Genomic DNA, 21,005 nt, shown 5'->3' on the forward strand with positions numbered 1-21,005 from the left:
TTTCTAAACATTTGTTGGCATTCTGGGCCTTCTCTTTATACTGTAGTCTGAAAAAAACAACAGCAACAAAAAATGAGATGTACTATTTTATTTATCCCTGTTATTTAATAACTTATTTATTAGATTGTTGGCTGTCAGCAGTTTGATGGGCAACTTCCTGTTTTTGATTTCAGGTTGAAGCCATCCTTGTCAATATTTTTGGTGGTATCGTCAACTGTGCCATCATCGCCAATGGAATCACCAAAGCTTGTCGGGAGTTGGAGCTCAAGGTTCCCCTAGTGGTCCGGCTGGAAGGTGAGTCATTTTAGACTCTCATTGTGCCAGGAACTTCCAAGGAGAGGTGAGTAACTGGGCTCCATCCTTGGGCTTTGCCTGAGAACAGTGGCCTTCTAAGGGCTCCCTGTTTGATTCTGAACAATACTGAAGATGTGTAACTCAGGGTCTGAAGTGGGATAAAATTAATATTTCTTTACTGTTTATCAAAAAGATTCTTATTGCACTTGACAAGTGAATGATGTTGAAGAGTGGTTGCTATTGCACACCGGTACAGCTTCCTTGTTTCCATGGTAACACACCTCCTGTTTGCCCCCCACCAGTGCTGTCGTCATACCACTCTCACTGTTACTGTGGATGTAAGTTTACCTTCAGAACCTTCTTCCCCAGATTCTGTGGTCTCCTGCTGACCAAACATGTAGACTTGACATTTCTGCCCATGACATCCACAAGCCCAGATGACAACAGCCAAGCAGCCGCACCACATCTTTTTCTGCGGTAACATCCTTAGGAAACTCGGTTTTCCCAAACAATCTGAAGAAAGCCGCTGGCATGCATCAGAGCTTATTACATGTGAAGGGCTTGGTTGTTCTTCCCTGGAAACTCCCCTCTCCTCCAGATAAAATCCAGTGACGTTTTTGACTGTGCTGTGTCCCTGCACTTTCAGTCAAGATACTAGAGAGGTAGTCACCCACTGTCCTTTCGGCTTGGATCTTTGTATACCTTCTCTTACCCTTTCCTTCTTCCCTCTCGAGCTTGGATCTACTTCATACCAACGTGGTAGAGGTAATGATAGCAGACTCTTCTGTAAGCAGATTTTTTCCCTCCCCCCCAAATTTATTTATGTTTGTTGGAAAGTCAGACTTAACAGAGAAGAGGATCTTCCGCCTGCTTATTCACCCCCCAAGTGGCCACGATGGCTGGAGCTGAGCCAATCTGAAACCAGGTACCAGGAGCTCTTCCGGGTCTCCCATGCAGGGTCCCAAGGTCATGGGCCGTCCTCAACTGCTTTCCCAGGCCACAAGTAGGGAGCTGGATGGGAATTGGTGCCGCAGGGATTAGAACTGGCGTCCATATGGGAGCCTGGCACGTGCAGGGTGAGGACTTTAGCACCAGGCTACCATGTGAGCCTCTGTAGGCTGAATTTAAGAGAGATATTCATAAAGTATCAGTGAGTTAGACTTAAAGGTATAAACATCATGGGTCTCAGAGAAAAAATGCTCAAAGAACTTCGAATATTAATCCTAGTTTTGTTACCAAAACTAGGATTAATAAAAAAAAAAAAAGGACAGGGTCGTAATGAGTCTGATTTTGAGTGAGATGCTGATATCAAAGTATTTTCAGAGTCAAAGCGACTGGTGTCCTGGTAATCACTGTAAAAGCAGCTTTTCAGTGTCCTTAAGGGGAGTGGATCTTGGGAAGGCAGTCACAGCAGTGTCCCCTGCACTACCTGGAAAAGAGGGAGCACTTTGGCCAACTTCTTCCTTCGCGTGGTCCTCCCTGGGCCTGCAGCATCAGAGACCCATCATTACTAACTGAAGCATTCCTAGAAAAGAAAGCTACCACACCTTTAGCTTTTCACCAGAGATTTAAAGGGAAGCATCTTTTATTTTCACACCTTACTTAATATGCTTGCAGTTTAGTATTCCAGAAATATTAAGTCATCTCCATAATGTCTGGATATCATACCCATGCTAAAATATGCAAAATACTGCATCTAAGATTATCTCCCTTCTTAAAATCTGCTGGTTTTGCCAGAGATACTGCAAGATACTGAGATACTGCAGGAACCTATAAACTTAGAAGTTTACTAGGATAATCAGATTTGCAACTTTTAAGTAAATGCACTTCCGAGATACATGCCAGTGGTTTTATGATTAATTAATTAATGTCTTAATAAACAACATGTGCAGGCCATTAAGCTTTAGGCATTAAGGAAGACAAACAGAAGTACAAAATTGTTAAAAAAAATCACATTCACTAGATAACTTGGAAACTGAAATAGGAGAGAAAAAATGCAAGGCAAGGTACTTAAAATAATAACAAGTGTTTGTTACTGCAGTGAGCATGAGAGGATCCTAGGTAGCCACCATCCTGCCTTCCTGAACTTTTGAAAACAGAGATGACCTTGCAATGTTCACTGTGTCTTGGAGAATTAAACGTAATGACTCAAGATGAGTTTGTAGCTCTTGGACTGTTAAATCTCATGATTCAAGATGTATTCAAGAGAACACCATTCCTCAAATTTAGAAAAATGAAACATACCCATGATGATACTTACCAGGTTCCTCCTCTCACCATTATAGCCCCTACTTTGTGATAAGCACCAGATCTTTCTATCAAGGGAAGGAAGCAGAGGTGCTTTTGATATTTCTAGAGTCCGAGATGGTGATCATGTCTTCCTCTTACAGGAACTGGTATCTTTTGTGAAAGATGTCCGTAAATGGATTCAGTTTTTTATAACCAGGACAGCAGTACCAAATGTATTTTACTTCCACATGGGTGATTTCTGGGAAATCAGTAGTCCCACAGCAAGGTCCCCATGTTGCTTTGGTCCTGCATAATTAACAAGGGAAAGAGAAAGCATTCTGTTGTGATTGTGCTCTTGGCACAAATATAGCCGTTAGGGAAGGTGTTATCCATAAAGGCACTGTGAAGGGAACTAAATGCAACCCAACCCAGTTCTGTTTATACTAAGGAATTCAGAATCCCATAAAGGATGTGTCCCCTCCACTCTCCAGTAGCTCAACCTGCTTCTCTTCTCTTAGCTTGCTGTTCCAATAAAATCAACAACTGCTGTAATTTTATTAGATTTGCAAGTGGAGGTTAGGGAAGAAGTGTTTTTTTTTTTTTTTTTTTTTTTTTAAGATTTTTATTGTTATTGGAAAGCCGATATACAGAGAGGAGGAGAGACAGAGAGAAAGATCTTCCATCCGATGTTTCACTCCCCAAATGAGCCACAACGGGCCGATGCGTGCCAATCCGATGCCAGGAACCAGGAACCTCTTCTGGGTCTCCCACGCGGGTGCAGGGTCCCAAAGCTTTGGGCTGTCCTCAACTGCTTTCCCAGGCCACAAGCAGGGAGCTGGATGGGAAGTGGAGCTGCCGGGATTAGAACCAGCGCCCATATGGGATCCCGGGGCGTTCAAGGCGAGGACTTTAGCCGCTAGGCCACGCCGCCGGGCCCGGGAAGAAGTGTTTTAAGCAGAAAATCTTTAGATTGAGGCTGACAGTATATGTGTAAGATTTGAATCATTGGAAAGAATTTAGTAAAGGATCAGAAGGAAGTGATTGGTGCCCAGCACAATGGCTCAGTGGCTAAATCCTTGCCTGGCACATGCTGAGATCCCATTAGGGCGCCGATTCATATCCCGGCTGCTCCATTTCCCATCCAGCTCCCTGCTTGTGGCCTTAGAAAGCAGTCAAGGATGTCCCAGTGCCTTGGGACCCTGTAACCTCATGGGAAACCCGGAAGAAGCTCCTGGCTTTCTGTCCTCAGGTCAGCTCAGTTCCAGCCATTGTGGCCACTCAGGGAGGAAACCAACAGACAGAAGATCTTTCTCTCTGTCTTTCCCTCTCTGTAAATTTGCTTTTCCAATAAAAATAAATTTTTTTTAAAAGAAAAAAGTAGGTGATCTGAATCTTGGAGTTGGTGCTGGGGTCATAATAGTGGTGAGCTCTTAGAGCCAAGACCTGGGTAGACTGGAAAGCTGTTGGGAGAGTCATGTTCTTATACCAATATGTGTATGTTCCAGCTTGAAGAGCAGAGGAAGGTTCTAAAATCCAGGCATAACTGGTACGTAGAGAAAAAGTAGAGTAGAATCAAGAGTAGCGAGAGCTGAGGATCAAAGAAGGAACTGGGTGGATAAACATGGGGCTTTATGTATATTTTTAAAATAAATTTTATTTTTTCATAATGATTACATGGTTGATCAGGGTGCGAAAATATTGAGGCTTTGGACTATCCTCAACTGCTTTCCCAGGCCACAAGCAGGGAGCTGGATGGAAAGTGAAATAGCCGGGATACGATCCAGAGCCCATATGGGATCCCGGCACATGCAGGGCAAGGACTTCAGCCACTAGGCTTCTGCACCGTGCTTAAAGACTCTTATCAGCCACATGCAAGAACAGTTGCATTAGAAATTGTTCTCCCACAAGACAGTTCTGTTAAAATGAGAAACTCAAACAGCTTTCTGTTGCAACAGTTAAGGTATCACCTAGGACACCTACAACCCATATTGGAAGGTAGATTCCAGTCCCAGCTTTCCTTCTAATTCTAGCTTCCTGCTAATTTGCAACCTAGGAGGTACCACCTGATGGCTCACACAGGGAACCTCCTGCCCACACAGGAGGCCTGGATTGAATTCTGGGATCCTGTCATCACCCTGGGCTTTGAAGGCATTTTGAAAAGTGAACCAGCATGTAGAAGATTGTCCTTGTTTCTCTGCCTTTCACATAAATTGAAATAAAATGTAAAAGTTAAAATGATGAGAAACTAAGAATAAAAAAGGTGTCAGTTGTTTTCAGTGACGAAAAAAAAATCTGACTGTGGAGCACTTTAGGAGATTTCTTTTATCCACAATCTAAATTTTCTATTTGCCGCCTTCTGACTCAGAACATAAATTCTTCTCCTCTTGTAATCACTCCAAATTTTATTATAGCCAGCCTTAGAGATTACTTCTGTTTTTCTGAACATGGCAGCTCTTTGTTGTGTCAGGCCACAAAGCAAAACGAAACGGTACAAAGAGGGAGCCCTTTGTACTCTTCGAAAGGTGCTGTCTGGCTTGGCAAACTCACTAGACTCTGTTTTGCCCGCTGTACACGCAGAGATCTGGATTCAGATAATTGTTGGAATTGGTCGACCAAAACACACCACTATCTGGAGACAGGCAGAGAGATGAGAAAGGGCATCTGCCCTTCACCCTAGCTTCTGAAAGTGAGCCTAGAGACACAGAGAAGTGAGGCATGGTGCAGCAGTGCTGTCAGAGTCTGAATCGCAGCAGCAAACACTAACCATGTGTATGGAGTGCTTTCTAAGCATCAGGTGCGCTGCCGCACATTCCCATGGTCTGAGCAACTGTGGGGCTGTTTGAGATGGCGATAACATACATCTCTACAGTCCAGTGGTGAGCTCTCTCACAGTTGTCTGTTTCCTGTGGCACTTTCTGTCTGTTGGGAAGAGCCTGGAGCCTGCCACAGTCTCCCCAATGTGTTGCACACACTTTTTAAGTCTTCTGCCCATCAGACATGTCCTGATGAGAGAAGTTTTAATCAGTCAAATCAGGCTTGATTCCATGGGATTTTTGTGGACAAATCTGTGATCTCAGCTGTATAATAATTACAAGCTGTTTTACCAATGGATAAGGAAAGGATTACTCTCCCCTTTGAAATGGGTAACTTTATAATTACATGTATTTACTTGTCTTATCAGAATAGGCCTTGCCAGCTGAGATAGGATTATTTTTATTTAAAAGAATTTAGGGTGAATTGAACACCACATATTTAGAGGAAATTTAAGCCTTTACAGACAATTCTTCTGGCTTTTACAAAGAACAACAAATTATCTTTTCATTTTACTTTTTTTTTTTTTATAATCTTACTTAGTTACTTAGGGTACAGAGGGTCAAGGGCTGCAGGAAAGTGGGCAGTACCATCGTTTTCACACTAATATCATCATTTTTTCCCCTGTGTCTGGAGTCAGGGGAGAAGTGAACGGAAAAGCCCTACCCAGCCTCCCTCCCATCCCAGGTCCTCGATGTGAGGTGCGCTCCAAGGGTCCTGCTCAAGCAAGAACAAATTATTTATTCATTTAGTTCTTCACTGTGTTTTTAAAGTTTGTTTGAAAGGCAGATGGGGGAAAGATTGGGAGATATATATATGATTATATATCATATACTCTCTAAATATATATACATATTTACATACATATATACACATATATGTACATATATACATATATATATTTAGAGAGAGAGAGAGAGAGAGAGAGAGAGAGAGCGAGCGAGCGTGCTAGCGCTTCCATTCCCTGGCTCACTCCCCAGATGGCTGCAGTGGCTGGGTTTAGGCCGAACCAAAGCCAAGAACCTACAACTCCATCCAGATCTCTCAAATGGTTGAGCAGACCCAAGCAGTTGGGCCATCTCTTCCTCTTTTACCTGGCATGTTGGCAGTGAGCTGGATTGGAAGTGGAGCATTCAGTACTTCAACTGACAGCCATACAGGGTGCCAGCATCAAAACTGGTGGCTTAACCTTTTGCACCACACTGCAGGCTGGTATTTTGTTTTATGTTAAAAATATGTAAGATAAATTTTTAAGTCCTCCCGCAAATCATCTAAAGTAAATTGTTTCCCTAATTTGAAATGCATACAAAACTTGGCATGAAATTTCCTAGATGGTTAATTGAACCCAACCATTGATACTGTTGACAAAAACACAAGATCAATTGGTAGCTTTATTGCTCATTGAACAAATGTTTTCATCAGACCTTTGCATTTCTTTTGCATTCTACAGCTATGTGACAGAATCCACCAGCAACTTGAGGATTTTTTTAAGTTAGTTAGTCATCTTCATTATTGTTGCATTTAAATCTGCAGCAAACTTCTATGTATGTCTCTGATACACCTGAAAAAAAATTTGCTTTTTATCAGGTACTTCTTATAATTCAGAATTAATTCCCTAAATAAGAGTAATAACAAATGTAATCATTTACATATAGGCTCCCCTTTCTCTAAGACAAATCTCAGTTTGGTTATTCTAATCAACACCAGAAGGTTTGATTTGACAACATAAATATCTTATTACTGTTTTATCAAATATTCCAAAGTAGGAATCCCATCCCTTCACCATTCTCTCTGATGCTGTTGGGAACTCTCTGAAGTTACTGGAAGTCTTGGTATACTTGCTCTTCTTGAGGTCACTTTCTGGGAGGCGCACTTGATTCCCTTACAAGCTGGGTCACAGGTTGAATTCTGAGCTCATGGCTTGGGCCTGGTGCAGCCCTAGGCTATGGTGGGCAGTTTAGGAAATAAGCCAGCAAGTGGAAGAACCCTGTTTTAAACTTTGTATCTTTCTCTCTCTCTCTTCCTCTCTCTCATTGTTTTCAAATAAAATCATTTTTTTTTAGAAATAGAGAAACAAAGAGCCTCAGAGCTTTCAGCTATATCCATCTACCAGGTGATGGATCCTTTCCACAAGTTGTGAAGGAAATGGAACCAGGAAATGAGGGCAGTAAAGATGCCTTGGACTCCCATCAGAAAAAGGCAGCCTCAGTAGATTGACTAAATAATCTTTCTTGTGAAAAGCTGGAATTCTAAGTTTGCTGCTAACACCTAACATAAAAGGCAAAAGGGGTTCCTTGGCAGAGCTGTCAGTGTCCCAGGCAGAGGGAAGACAATGCCCAGCCGAGCAGGATTGGCCCAGCACGGTTGTGTGTCGCCTGACTTCCCCCAGCCTCTCTGCACCATACCAGATTTACGCATTCTCTTGGAGGCTCGTTTCCAACGTCTGTTTTGTACCCAGCTGAGTTTTCATCATCTCTGAATCTCCATCCTCTTGGCTGGAGCCAGATGTGCCTGTTCCTGAGCTCCACCCCCTACCACCTGTCCTGGTGCCTCTTTCCCTCTCTCCACTTTATGGCTCTGTGGGTTCCAGAGAGAGAGGCCTGACACCCCCGTCCATGCCTGCCACTTCACTTGTGATCATTTGATTCCCTCTGTTCTTTCTCCTCCTGTCCTCCAGGTCCCTGTTTTCCTCACAGCAGACTCACCTTTGTTGCTCTCTTCCCTCCTTCTCTGTCCCCTGTGGACATGATCTTCATATGACTGCTTTCATAAATCACCTTTCCTCCCATGACCTTTGCAAAAAATTAGTGGAGGTTTTTTTTTTTTTTTAGAAACAGAATTGGCCAGATCCTATCCTGTGCTTTACTTGCCAAATGCCTGCAGTGGCAAAGGGACCAAAGCTGGAAGCTCAGTGTTTTATCTAGTTCTTCCTTGTGAGTGGCAAAGACTGTTTTGTTTTTGAAGAGCCATCCTGGTGCCCTGCTTATGGTGTGCATTAGAAATTATGTGGAAACTGGAGCATCTGAGATGCCGTCATCTAAACCAGCCACTTAGCCGCCAGCCCAAATGTCCACCTCCCTCTCCTTTCTTTAATGTATGGCATCCTCACCAGTTTCTGCCTGTGTGTCCGCTTTCTCCAACCTGCTGGTTTTCACTTCCTCATCACCAGCTTTGACCGTTGTATAATGAACCCAGCTTGATGTTTAAACTTTGCCATGTTTCAGCAATAGACCAGGCCTCACTGGACATAACCTGGAGTGCTAATTAAATGAGTTAAAAGCTTTTTAGAGCTGATGTTTAAATTTCCCAGTGACTAGTGTACTCTATCAGGTACTTTGAGTTTTTGTCTTATCGACCTCCAGCCCAGGTTGATCATGTGAGTAATTGTAATTTATGTCACATTGAATCTGTGTGCTGCCTTAGGCAAGAGGAAGCCTTCACACACACCCTTGGAAAGCAGTCATTTTAATTACAGGAGAGGGCCTGTCAAAGGAAGACAACCCCTATCTTTGGGTTGTGTTTCGTTTCGTTTTGCTTTTTTGGTGGTGGTGGGAGGATGTGGTTTCACAAGGTCAAGTATATGATGAACCAAGACTCTGACCACCTTGGCCAAAAGGAGGTTTGTTGTAAACCCTGAATAAACTTGACCCTGGAATGCTGTCCACCTGCTTTCTAGCTCTGCCTCCTAGTGATGAAGGATGCCCTTAATCTTTTTTTTTTTTCTTTCTTAGCACCTTTCCCCTATTGCCTCTCCATGGCCATCCTGGATGCTCTGCACCCCCTGAAGTCCTGGTCACACAGGTAGCCTTTCTGATTCACTCACCTGATGGTCTCCTCTGTGACTCATGGCTCATCCCAGTAACCTTGTTCTTAGTTCATTTGAGGTTGCCCAACAGATTGCTCCCCGCATTAGTTCTCACCTTAGCAAGAAATAAAATACTAAGTAGAATAAGAAGGCTAAGTTGTCACTTTTGTTAAACAGAGTTGAGGGATGCACTGTATTCAGTTCCAATGGTGCACTGTCTTGCACTGTCTCAACCTAAGAACTAGGCAGCTCTCACACTCAGTATGCCTTGTGGGACCTGAATGGGCCTCTCACAGGGCAGAACTCTGAGGAGCAGATGTGCATCTGGCCTCATTATCACCAGTGTATTCTTAAAAGGCAGTGCTTAAAAGAAAGCGCTGGGCTCTGCATGTCATCTGTCACCATTCAAACACTCCATGCTGCCCTAAGTGGAGCCTGTGGTCAGAGATAGGTGACTCTTCCAGAGACACCAGGAGTAAAACGTGAAACGTAAATGCCTGTCCCTGTGCGTGGGAAGGAAACCTCCACCCAGCGCACATTACCAGTAAAAATCAGCCCTCAGACTGAGTGGCCTGTGGTTGGAGCCTGTCCCAGGCTAGTCAGGGGTTCTGCCTTCAGGAATGAGCATCTGATGTTGCTGCCCTGCTCAGCAGCTGTGTGCGGCTGACTCAGTAGGGACAGCTCCGGAGCACGGGCAGGTGCGACGGGGGATACACCCTGAGTCCTGCCTTGTAGCATCAGAATGTCACTGTCTGCCTTCTGGTTGTTTTTTAAGTGATCAGTTTTTGTTTGTCTTATGCCTGTTTCCTCATGAAATACTTGAAGGTTCTATTTAGTGGGCAATTGAATAGGCACATTACTACTAGACATGCGGCATAAGGACAGATTCATTTTTTAGTCAGGTTGTTCCTTGAGGTGTAAGGGCGATATGTTCCAACATTCTGTACAGATAAACAAAATCTGTGGAGGCTCCAGTCCCTTCTATAAAATGCTGTAGGATTTGCATGTAACCTGTGTGCATCATGATTTAAGAATGTCTGAGCATGTTCAATGCAGACATAGTGGATTTTTTCCCAACCTGAATATGGGTTAAAGTCAGGGATGTACCACCGGACTGACTTACAGAAAGGTGTTTTGGGCTAATAGATTCTTCCTTAGAGCGCCACCTTGAGGCTTTGCTTGGACAGAGTTGCCTAAGTAGAAAGGCTCAGATGATTTAGGACAGGAAGGACAAACAGCTTTCATCTGTGCTACCTCCTGCTTATTGGCCTGAAATGAGGACAGAAAGATTCCGAGTCCTTAGTCAGTGGACAAGAGTCCTGGAATCACTGCTGTCCACTGTGAATATGGACTAGGAGAATGGAGGCGTTGGAGCCACACTTTTGACATTGTTGATTCAGAGATGATGGGAGGAACTTTCTTTCCTTTTTAAGAAGAAAATAAGTATCTGTAGACTGTAGCTAAAGGAATGGGCATGGCTATGCTTCTGTTGATGTTTTGTTTTGTTTTTAAATACTGAAGGAGGTGATGGAACGTATCTGGCCCTTGAGTCACAGTTTGTAGGTCCCTGGGGTAGAATAGCAGGCAGCAGCAAACCTGGAAATCTGGAAAATCCTCTAGTTACCTGTCTCTGTCCTTGGTTCTGAAATGTCTGACAGCGATGGATTTGGAAAGCAACCTTCAGCTCTCAGAATCCAGCCATCTTCTCAAGGAAAATACTAGCAGTGGGGTCCACTCTGTCATTTCCACTCCCTAGTGACAGAGTCTCACGCAGTGGTGCAGTGTTACAACCACATACACAGTGTACAGCTCCAGAGTCAACCTTTGCAGACAGAGGTTTCTCACTGTCAAAGTTATCTTTGAAAATTGCTGAAATCGGGCCCGGCGGCATGGCCTAGCAGCTAAAGTCCTCGCCTTGAAAGCCCCGGGATCCCATATGGGCGCCGGTTCTAATCCCGGCAGCTCCACTTCCCATCCAGCTCCCTGCTTGTGGCCTGGGAAAGCAGGAGAGGATGGTCCAAAGCTTTGGGACGCTGCACCTGTGTGGGAGACTCAGAAGAGGTTCCTGGTCCCGGCATCGGATTGGCGCGTACCGGCCCATTGCGGCTCACTTGGGGAGTGAAACATCGGATGGAAGATCTTCCTCTCTGTCTCTCCTCCTCCCTGTATATCCGGCTTTCCAATAATAATAAAATCTTTAAAAAAAAAAAAGAAAATTGCTGAAATCAGAGTAGAGGTGGATTGAAAGCCACAAGGAATAGTCAAAGAAGGGACAAAGAAAAGTCCATATGCAATTGCTTAGATGTAGAAACATTCTTCCTTAAAAGGAATTCTTGTCACTGGCCCATGGTGTGAGGATATGTATAGAATGGTTATGTTTGTGCTTTCCAGAGCATTCAATTCTAGCTTCATGTTAAGGCTCCCTCACCTTTGGTTGTCATTAATGCATGTTGGCATTCTTTCGGGTTAATATGGTTGAAAGCAATAGAATAAGAACTCAGTGAATTTATCTTAGACTTGACTCTGAATTTTATTTCTATGAGGTGTATACCCACTATTCTGAAGAATCTGGGCCTGGCCTTCCTAACACCAAAGGTGTTAACTCCAGTTGTTGTGTGACCACCTTCCCTCCTTCAGTGTCCCTGTCTTCTCACTCCTGGAGAAATCATCAAGGCGGCTGGGTGTGGATAGAATACAGTCCCATAGGATAGCCGTCAGTCATCTTTCATGTTTATAAACTGTGAGGGAAACAAGGCATTTAGACAAGAAACTGACTCAAAGAGACTCGGAAGCCTCAAAACTACAGTAACTTCCTCACACTCTTCAGCTACTCAGCGAAAGAACTTCTTGTGGAATAAATGAAAGTTTTTTCATGTAGAAAATAGGAATAAAAACATGTGATGAGTTCATGAAGTTGCTGTAAGGAGTGGATGAGTTTTTAAGTCATGTGAAAAACGGTGATTGTCATCTATTCGTATTATCATCTGAACTCTTGTTATTGCGTCTTGCTAAACTGAAGGCACATCAAATGTGGCTAGCATTGATTGTTTTAACCACAAACCCACTGACCTGCCCTGTGCTTGGGGCCTCATCGCAGCAGTCCTGAAATGACAGTCTTGAGTGGTATGGGTTGACGAGCATCTCTTGACAACAGTGAAATGGGAGATCCCTCTAAGTGGAGTGTGAACTGGGAGCCAGGAGTTGGGAATGATCTAGCTTCAGAGCAGAGGAACCAGGGGGGAAAAAAGAAGATAAACAAATGAAGGGATACAGTGGTTGATAACTCATCCACATGGATGGGCTCAGTCGGCAGCTGAACAGGGTGCTGGATAAGTAAGACAAACCTGGCTACTGACATGGCAGGGCAAGTGATCTAAATTTACACATCACTAAGAAAGTAGACCTCCTCCATCTGATTGTCACTTGAAAGGAGAATAAGAAAGAAAGAGCAAGGGCACAGGGACAGTCATTATTTGCGGAGACATCTACTCCTATGCAGAATTAAGTTGATTTCCACTGATTTTCCCTTTCCCAGTGTGGAAAAAATAGATGCCGTTACTTAGATTAGGGTTGAACCATTTCAGTCCTTGCAGGCCGTACTGACTGTGTCATCACTGCTCTGCCACACCACTGCAGAACACAGGCAGCCGCCACCAATCTGTAAACGAATCACTTTGGCTGTGTTCCACGAAAACTTTATTTATGGACCCTGGGATTTGAAATTCATGTAATTTCCACGAGTTGCAAAATACTCTGATTTTTTTTCTTCTTGAGTATTTAAAGATAGAGAAATTATTCTTAGCTGGAAGATGGTACAAAGAGAGGCAGTGGGCTGGATTTGGCCCCCAGCCCCTGGTTGGCCAGCCCTGCCTTGGAGCATGCCAGTAAGAGTCGGGCTGTGTAGTTAACTGGTTGTCTGACCTGATCACACTCTTGCATCTCTGAGGCCTCTGTTTCTGTAATGAAAATGAGAAACCTATCCCAAAGCACCCCCTAGGATGCCATCTAGCACTGGGAGGCTGGACTGCTTGGTTTTTTTCTGCACCCGTGCATTTGCGCAAACCTGTATTCTCTCAGGAGTTCCTGACCAGCACCACCGAGGGGATGTTAGGCAGGCGGTGTTCCTCAGCAGCCAGAACCATGGGAGACAGTCTGATGGAGCATGTCCATTTATTGTAAAGCAAGCACAAACTTTCATAGACCAAGAAAGGGGGAAGGCAGAAGGGTGTTCCCCAAAAGTCCTCCCAGCAATGGCACTGTAATTGGCTAAAAGGCAGTGTACATCACACATGACTGGCAGGTAGGCTGTGGGTCACACACAACATGTACGACTAGTGGGTAATGCAGGAAGGCACCGACTTCCCGGAGTTGTTCATCAAGGGAGTCCCAGTACAGCTCCTCCAAAGACAGAGAAGAGAAACTGTGGTGCAGCCCACTGCTCTGGCCTGCATGGTTGGTGGCCAGATTAGGTGGAGGTCTTGGTGTGCCAAGACCATTGCCAGGGGGATCCCCTGAGGGCACCATGTGCTGTGTCCTTACAACCTTCCACATGGGCCAAACAGGCAGAGATCAGAGAGATCAGGGGCGACCTCCCCAAGCTTTCTAATTCCAGCTCAGCCTCTTGCTGGAGCATCTTGCGCATGTTCCTAAGCCTCCTGAAGCCTCAGTTGCCTCATCTGTAAAATGGGCATAAAATGATGCCAGCCTTGAGTTGCTCTGAGGATTAAGTTTTATGAAATTTGTGAATCCCTTCACTCATACACCCATTTATTACATTAATATGTATACAATATTTTTTAAGTTCCTGTTGGCATACTGATTTTATAAAATGATTCCTACATGACATAATTTTCCAAGCTAGAGAATTGATTTTTCCCCCAGGCCCATGATAAAAGACCAGCCTAAGTGGAGGGAAGGACTGCGCATTTTGAACACAACCCTGTATTTTGTGCCACCTCCACTGTTTTTTCTCTCATATGTGATAGAGAACAAAGACTGCATTTTGATAAATGAACCTTGCCTGTCTGTTTATGGCTCTCTTCCTCCACCCAGTGGCAGGAAGTCACTGGTAAAGATGATTGAAGAGATGGAGAGCTTTTAAAAATTTATTTTGCAGTAATTATTATTGTTCTCTACATTCTTCTAGCAGTCCACCAAGATTGTGCTTTAAACTCATTCGCCTCTGATTCTCTGTGTTGCTGCTTTGAAGTCCTGCAGCTAGCCATTGAGGCCAGTGGCTCTCAGCAAGCAGATAGTAAGTGCCTGAAGTTGGAACAGCATGAGCTGATCATTTATACAGATGCTGATAAAGGGTGTTGTCCTGCAACCTTGTTAAAAAGCAATGTAGCATTTGATAAATGTCGAAGCATGTCAGTAGTAGCACCATTGCAACCTGGGAAAGAGATGAATTTCCTTTGTAATTATGTGCACAGATGTGAACACTCTTTGGAGCATTTCATTTCACGTGGGAGTTGGAAGCCACTATATAGTTGTGTCTGTTTAGAAGTCAGTTGGGGAATAGGCTGAGACCTCCACATCAGCTACCTGGCCAATCAGGAAACCAGCCTCAGATACTCTAGCTAGAGTGTGCGGGCAGCAAGCCAAGGACCACCGCTTGCTCTCTTTCTCTTTGGTTTTCCATCACCTAGTTTTCTTGGCTGTGCTTTCACTTTGTAACCCATCCCTTCTGTGGATCCTGCTTCTGTGTCCACCAGCTCCCTGAGTGAGAAAGGAAGGCCAAGGCAGGGTCTCCCCTAGCAGATGGGTGGACGGCAGAGGACAGAATCCCAGCCCGTGGCTTTCTGTTGTGGGGCAGGGGAAGAAATTTTTTATGCACTTAACTCACATCCATCCCCTGCTCTGAAGTCCACTTCACTTCTGTAACAGGGCTGTTGTTGTCATTATTCCACGAGTGCTCTGCGTGCAGATTCATGTCTCAATTCCTCAGCCCAGGATCTAACACCTGCCACTGTTCCATCCCCTGTCCTGCTTTTCAACCTCTGGGACCTTGGCTGAAACCTTACAACATGAATCAGAATGCATACTGAGGTTGTTACAAATGAAATAATAAACCTTTAGGTCTGTGTTCATTGTCTACCAGTGTGTAACAGAGACAAACCAAGCACAGAGTAGCAAAACAAAGGGGATATTTGTTGTCGCAAGCTTTCCATTGTCAGGAATCTAATAGGCTCAGCTGTGTCCTCACACTCAGGATCTCTCACAAGGCTGTAGTCAGGTGTCCATGGGGCTGGGGCCTTCCTAGTGTTTGGGGAAGAATTCACTTCCAAGCTCGTTCCTGTGATTCATAAGATACATTTCTTCAAGAAAGGCTAGACTGGAGGCCTCAACTACTTACAGAGCAGCTTCTTTACCAAGGGCTGCTCACAGCATGCCACAGTTGGCTTCAACGAGTGAGTCCATACAAAGGCACAGTGAGCAGAACCAGATCTACAGGCTTTTGCAGCCAGGTCTCGGACGCGTATGCCATTCTTGCTCATTCAAAGCCAGCACTGGATCCGGCCCACACTCAAGGACGTGATTATACACGAGTGTGAATATCAGAAGACATCATAGTTAAGTAGGTCATTTGAGACTTATTTTAGAAGCTACCTACTACAATATCTACTTACAAAGTGATGTGTTAGCTCCAGCAGGACCACATGACAGAAGGTCCTTGCTCATTCACATGATCCTGAGAGCATGAGATGGGACTCTGCTCTACACAGTGGTTCCAGAGTCTAGGCTGCAGGAGTTAATTATCATCTTTTTTCCACGATCGCCATGGACAGCAACATTCCAGGAGGCAGGTGGTGGAAACAGGATAGGGGAAAGTGTATGGGTGTGTTTCCCGGCCACTTGGATTCGACCTTTTCTACACACAACAGCCCTCGGAAATGGTTTCTGGCTAGGCAGCTGCTCCTAGCAATAGCACTTCACTGTCGAAGTGAGGTGGGAATCCTTGCTGGACTTGAAGCCAGACCTGCCTCGGACTCTGTACCACTGGCAAAATGCTTTCACAGATCCTACTCCATTTGCTGCTCATCATAGCCTAAGTTATCAGCGGTATCTGCAGCCCATCTCTAGGACATCCAGAGTTGCATAATTACCTGCGTTGACCACGTCCCACCTCTAATGCTTGCAAGTACTTTGGTGTGTAAAACGTTTGAAACTTATGTACAGTTTTTTTTCTACAATATATATTTTCTATTAAGTTTCTGGAGACCTGTCATGTCATTTCTCTGACCACAGAGGTGTATGTGTCTCTTTCTCAGCCTCTCTTGCCTTATCTGGATCCCTGAATCTCTGTGCTATTCAGAATTACAGAAAAGTTTCAGATGCTGCAAGTAATTCATTTATCTTCTTACCTGGGCACCTAGAAGCACTTAATGAGTATTCATTCTAAGGAAGACAGGAAACATAAATATAAACAAAAACATTATGGCACAGAGGTATGAAGGAACTTGAAACTACAGAAGGATTTCAGGGCTGAGCATTGCAGGCAGCTGCCCCAGCTTGCAGGCTGTTGCTCTCTGTCAGCAGTGAGGAATCCTTGAGCTCTCACATTGCCAGGTGTCCCCTATGGCAGTGCTCAGAGAGACACGGAGCCCCTGAAGGATCAATGCCACGTCACCTTTTCAGGGCACCTCTTCCGTGTAACCACAGCCTTTGCCTTCCTGTATGAAAACCTACTGTCCGAGCGCCTCTCTTCCTGCATGCTCTGTGTAGTGAGACAGGTTCTCCCAGGCCTGAATTTCAAAGGCTTTGTATATAATAGGCTCCGTCTTGTCCACCAGGTGAAGGCACAAGAAATGATGCAAGAGATTTTGATAGACACCCTGGGTAGTTCACTGAGAAAGAAGAGAGTGCAGGTGTTAGGAAGTTACTGAAACGCAGCTTGAAGTGTGCTGAAAAGGCCACGAGCTGTCGTCAGAAGCTGTGTCTCATGCTTTTCCTTCTGTGGAGTGTTGATCAAGTAGAAGTGGACACCGTGAGTACCGCCCAGGGCTGCAGAGCGTGTTCAAGTGGAGATCAGAGCTTCAGGTCTCACATGGAATCATGACTCGAGCCTCTGCCCCACTTCAGGCGTGACAGCTCCACTGGACTGGGACTCAGCAGCAGCCATCCCAGCTTCTATCCGTGAAAGTACTCATCTCCAAACTCTTGCCAAGTCCTTGCTTTCATCTTCTTCTCTAATTGGACCACAGCTTGAGATCGATGTTGTCACATAACCTTTCCTGCCGATGACATTGATTCAAATCTGTGATTCATTTTCTGTTGGTGAAAAGCTGCAGCTAGATTAGTCCCCTGTGTCCTCATGTGTCACTCCAGTACTTTGTAAGAATTTAATACCCTGGTTTGGCATTCTCCTGCCTGTTCTTTCCACAGAACTTTCCTTTGAATTCCATCCTCAAACCATTCATTCAAGGAACAAATCCAAGGCATAAGACTTTCCTCATGCAGATTTACTAGACTGGGCTGGGCATTGGCATAGTGGTTAGGGTGCCAGGTGGGATGCCCACCCATGTTCCTTCTCGGAGTACCTGGCATCGTGTCCCTGCTCTAACTCTTTGATTCAAACTTCCAGCTAATACAGACACTGGATAGCAACAGTGAAGATTCAAGTGACTTGATTCCTACCACTCATGAGAGACCTGGAGTGACTTTCCAGTTCCCAGCTTCAGCCCTAGCACAGCACATATTTGCAGATTGTGCCCAGTGAAAGATCCCTTCCTGTCTTTGTCCATCTGCCTCTGAAGTAAATAACACCTAAGAAACTGGATGATCAAGTGATGGTTGCCTTCTTTGGGCAGAATCTTATACATACATGTTTGGGAAGATAGCAAGTAATGTCTTTATAATCCCAGGTAATTGAAGTGAAGAAAAGGAGGAAAAATACACTTGTTATCTGGCTATATCTAAGTAGGCCAGAGTGGATCATAAAAAATCACAGCTATGTTGCCATTAAGTTGTGTTGAGATCAGGTAAGTCCTGGGCGCCCTGTGACTTCATGTTGTACAGAACTTGGCAGCACACCACCTCGAGTTTCCTTCAGTGATTGTCCATCGTTGCTCTTTCTAGGAACCAATGTACAAGAGGCTCAGAAAATCCTCAGCAACAGCGGGCTGCCCATCACTTCAGCGGTGGACCTAGAAGATGCGGCCAAGAAGGCCGTGGCCAGTGTGGCCAAGAAGTGATGCCTCCATTGTCCTGGCCCCCAGAGAAAAAGGCTCTCTCATCACTGTGAATAAAATGCTAATCTCACATGGAGGAAACAGGGGGCAGAGGAAATGAACACCGATCACTGTATAAATCTGTGTTTTCTTCAGTTAAGATACATAGATGGCCTGAATTTGACTTTAGTTACACTGTTGATGATAAGAATCCTGTCCTGTGTGCTCATACTTTTTTTTTTCTGTATCACAGTAAATCTGCTCAGTAGGCAGTGTTTTGCCAACTTTGGGGTTAGGCTGTGTGGCCAAATACCATGCACCAAATACAGAATGTGAAAGTCAAGTAATGCGCATATACACGGAATGTGAGAATCAGGCCATGGATATGGAGGAGAATTTTGGGAGAAATTTAATCCTACATGCTAATTCGAAAAATGAAAACAATCCCTAAAAAAACTCAAGACAAGATTACTTGTAACATAGTAACTACTGAAAGCAGGCTGCTGAGACAGCCGCACAAATCCCTTTCCACTCAGCAGCAGTTTCTACAAGTTTCTAACACGTCTGGGGTATCAAAAATTTTCCAAAATACGTTTTACGATCAAAGGTCTGCTTTGGTGCACTGCGCATACGTTCTACCACTTGCCTTAACACTGAATATACTGTTTACTTCATACTAAGAGAAAAGCCAGAAGCCTTATTTGTGATTTTGGAGTAATTTTCATTTTAACCAAACAGTTGAAAGATGCTGCTTCATGCTGGAAATTTCTATAATGATAATTCTGAGAAAACGCCGAAGATAGTGGTGTTGAATGTGGGGTCTCCTTGCCTGTGCACCACGTCCACCCCACCCAGCTCCCAGGGTAGACCAGCTATGGTAGAATGACGGGAAAATAATGAAGACGAGTATGTCTGGATTCCATGATGCCCATTTTTACAGTGGGAAGAATTTGAGATACAGGTTTGTCTAAATTTTGGCTAATTTTTATCTGCATACAAAGTTAAATAAAAAAATCCTGTGTTTTGTAAGGTATTAAGATCTTTGTGTGTTTCTCGTTTTTATTCCTTGTCCAATTTTTTCTTTGACATGGATACTACCCTTCCCGTCTTAAGCATATCTCTAAAATGAGAGGATGTATGTTGTCCCCAAATGAGTGTACTTCCACTCTTCTCACCGGGTCACTCTTTCTGGGGCAGGAGATTGTCAGTAGAAGAATAAAAAAAAAAATCAGAGGCCATCCTTGCAGGGTAGCGGGTTAAGCTACAGCTTACAATGCCAGTATCTCATTTGGGCACCAGGGTCATGTCCTGTCTGGCTCACTTTTGCTGCTTTACTTCTGATCCAACTCCCTGCTAATACCCTAGCAGGGTATCCCAGCAGAGGTGCTTGGACCCCGGCTCAGATGAAGCTCCTGCCTCTTGACTCTAGCCTGTCCCAGTCCCACCCATTGTGACCAAGTGGAGACTGAACCAGCAGAAGGAAAATCACTCTATCTTTATTTTTTTTTGTTTATTTCTTTCACATAAATCTTTAAAAAAAATAAGAAAAATTAATGCCCAGGAAAGTGATTCATCCAACATGCCAGAAGAAATGTACCATGCAGATACCTTCTGTGTAACAAGCCTCAGGTTCCAAGTGTCCTTCCAGTGTGGTAGTTAACCAGCTTCCCTTATTGTCATCAATTTCACATGTGAGCAAAGGAAAATAATTCATTTTGTAAATTCACATGTGTTATAATTAGCCATTAAAGGTCATACCTTTTTAAAATGACAGATATTAGCAATGTCTTTCTTGATCTGTTTTGTTTTGGATAGTTCAGTATCTGCTTGGCATAGTAGAAGATGTAAGGCCTGAGCGATTTTGGTCTTACTGTTTTTAACCTGCAAGAGGCAGCTTTAGGCATTAATGTGAAAAAAAATAGAATAAATATGATCTTTGATCTTTCCATTTTGAAACATGGGAGCCCTTGGAAGTCTACTAAAAGGCCACTTGCTAATGAAACCACATCCAGTTATGCTAATTTATGTCTTTTCATCAACACAAGAACTATCTGCAGATAGCTTGTTGGCTTTTGAACATAGGCCATTAACTATCTGCAGGTTTGTTGGAATAATATCAGGTCCTGGCTATGAATACTAAACTCCCAAAGGGCTTTACCTATTAAGTCATCCATCCTCAAAGGGATCCTGGCAAGTGACTGTGTGGATTCTGTGTGTTGCGGAATCTTGAGGTCCGGGTAACATGATCAAAAAGCAACTAGAAAAACTGATTTCAGTGCATTGATTCCCTATCATGTTACTGCAAAAACTTCATTCCACTTGACTGGTGAGGATATTAGAGTATGGTGGGGATAAAGTTGTGCCCTTGATGTTTCATAATTAATAGCAAAAATGTAGGCTTCTGTACCTCTGATTCTTAGGTAATTCTGCCGCTTCTCTTATCTAATGCAAGAGTCTGTGATGATGGCCAGTGGTCAGTGTTGGTACTTCCGATATGTTCTCATTGGCCATGTGACTGTTGAGAACTGAGGAACTTAAATTTTTCCCATTTATGTATTTGAGAAAAAAAAAAAAAAGGCTGTACCACATGCCTCACCAAATACCTGCAATGGCTATACCAGGCTCAATCCAGGAGCTGAGAATCCAAGGATGACAGGAACCCAACGACTTCAGCCGTTCACCACTGCCTCCCAGTA

The 21,005-nt window shown here is 44.1% G+C and overlaps 1 protein-coding gene across 1 annotated transcript in view; it reads left to right on the forward strand.

Annotated features, from left to right (window-relative positions):
- The window catches only part of SUCLG2 (succinate-CoA ligase GDP-forming subunit beta), a 255,673-nt gene extending 237,204 nt beyond the window's left edge, over positions 1-18,469 (forward strand). Inside the window, exons 10-11 of the mRNA XM_004581600.4 lie at positions 174-294; positions 18,218-18,469. Coding sequence (XP_004581657.2) covers positions 174-294; positions 18,218-18,333 — 237 coding nt within the window. The 3' untranslated portion in view covers positions 18,334-18,469. The remainder of the gene's footprint in view (positions 1-173; positions 295-18,217) is intronic.
- The last annotated feature ends 2,536 nt before the right edge of the window (positions 18,470-21,005 follow it).

The sequence above is a fragment of the Ochotona princeps genome, chromosome 21, assembly GCF_030435755.1.
Source record: "Ochotona princeps isolate mOchPri1 chromosome 21, mOchPri1.hap1, whole genome shotgun sequence".
NCBI lineage: Eukaryota > Metazoa > Chordata > Mammalia > Lagomorpha > Ochotonidae > Ochotona > Ochotona princeps.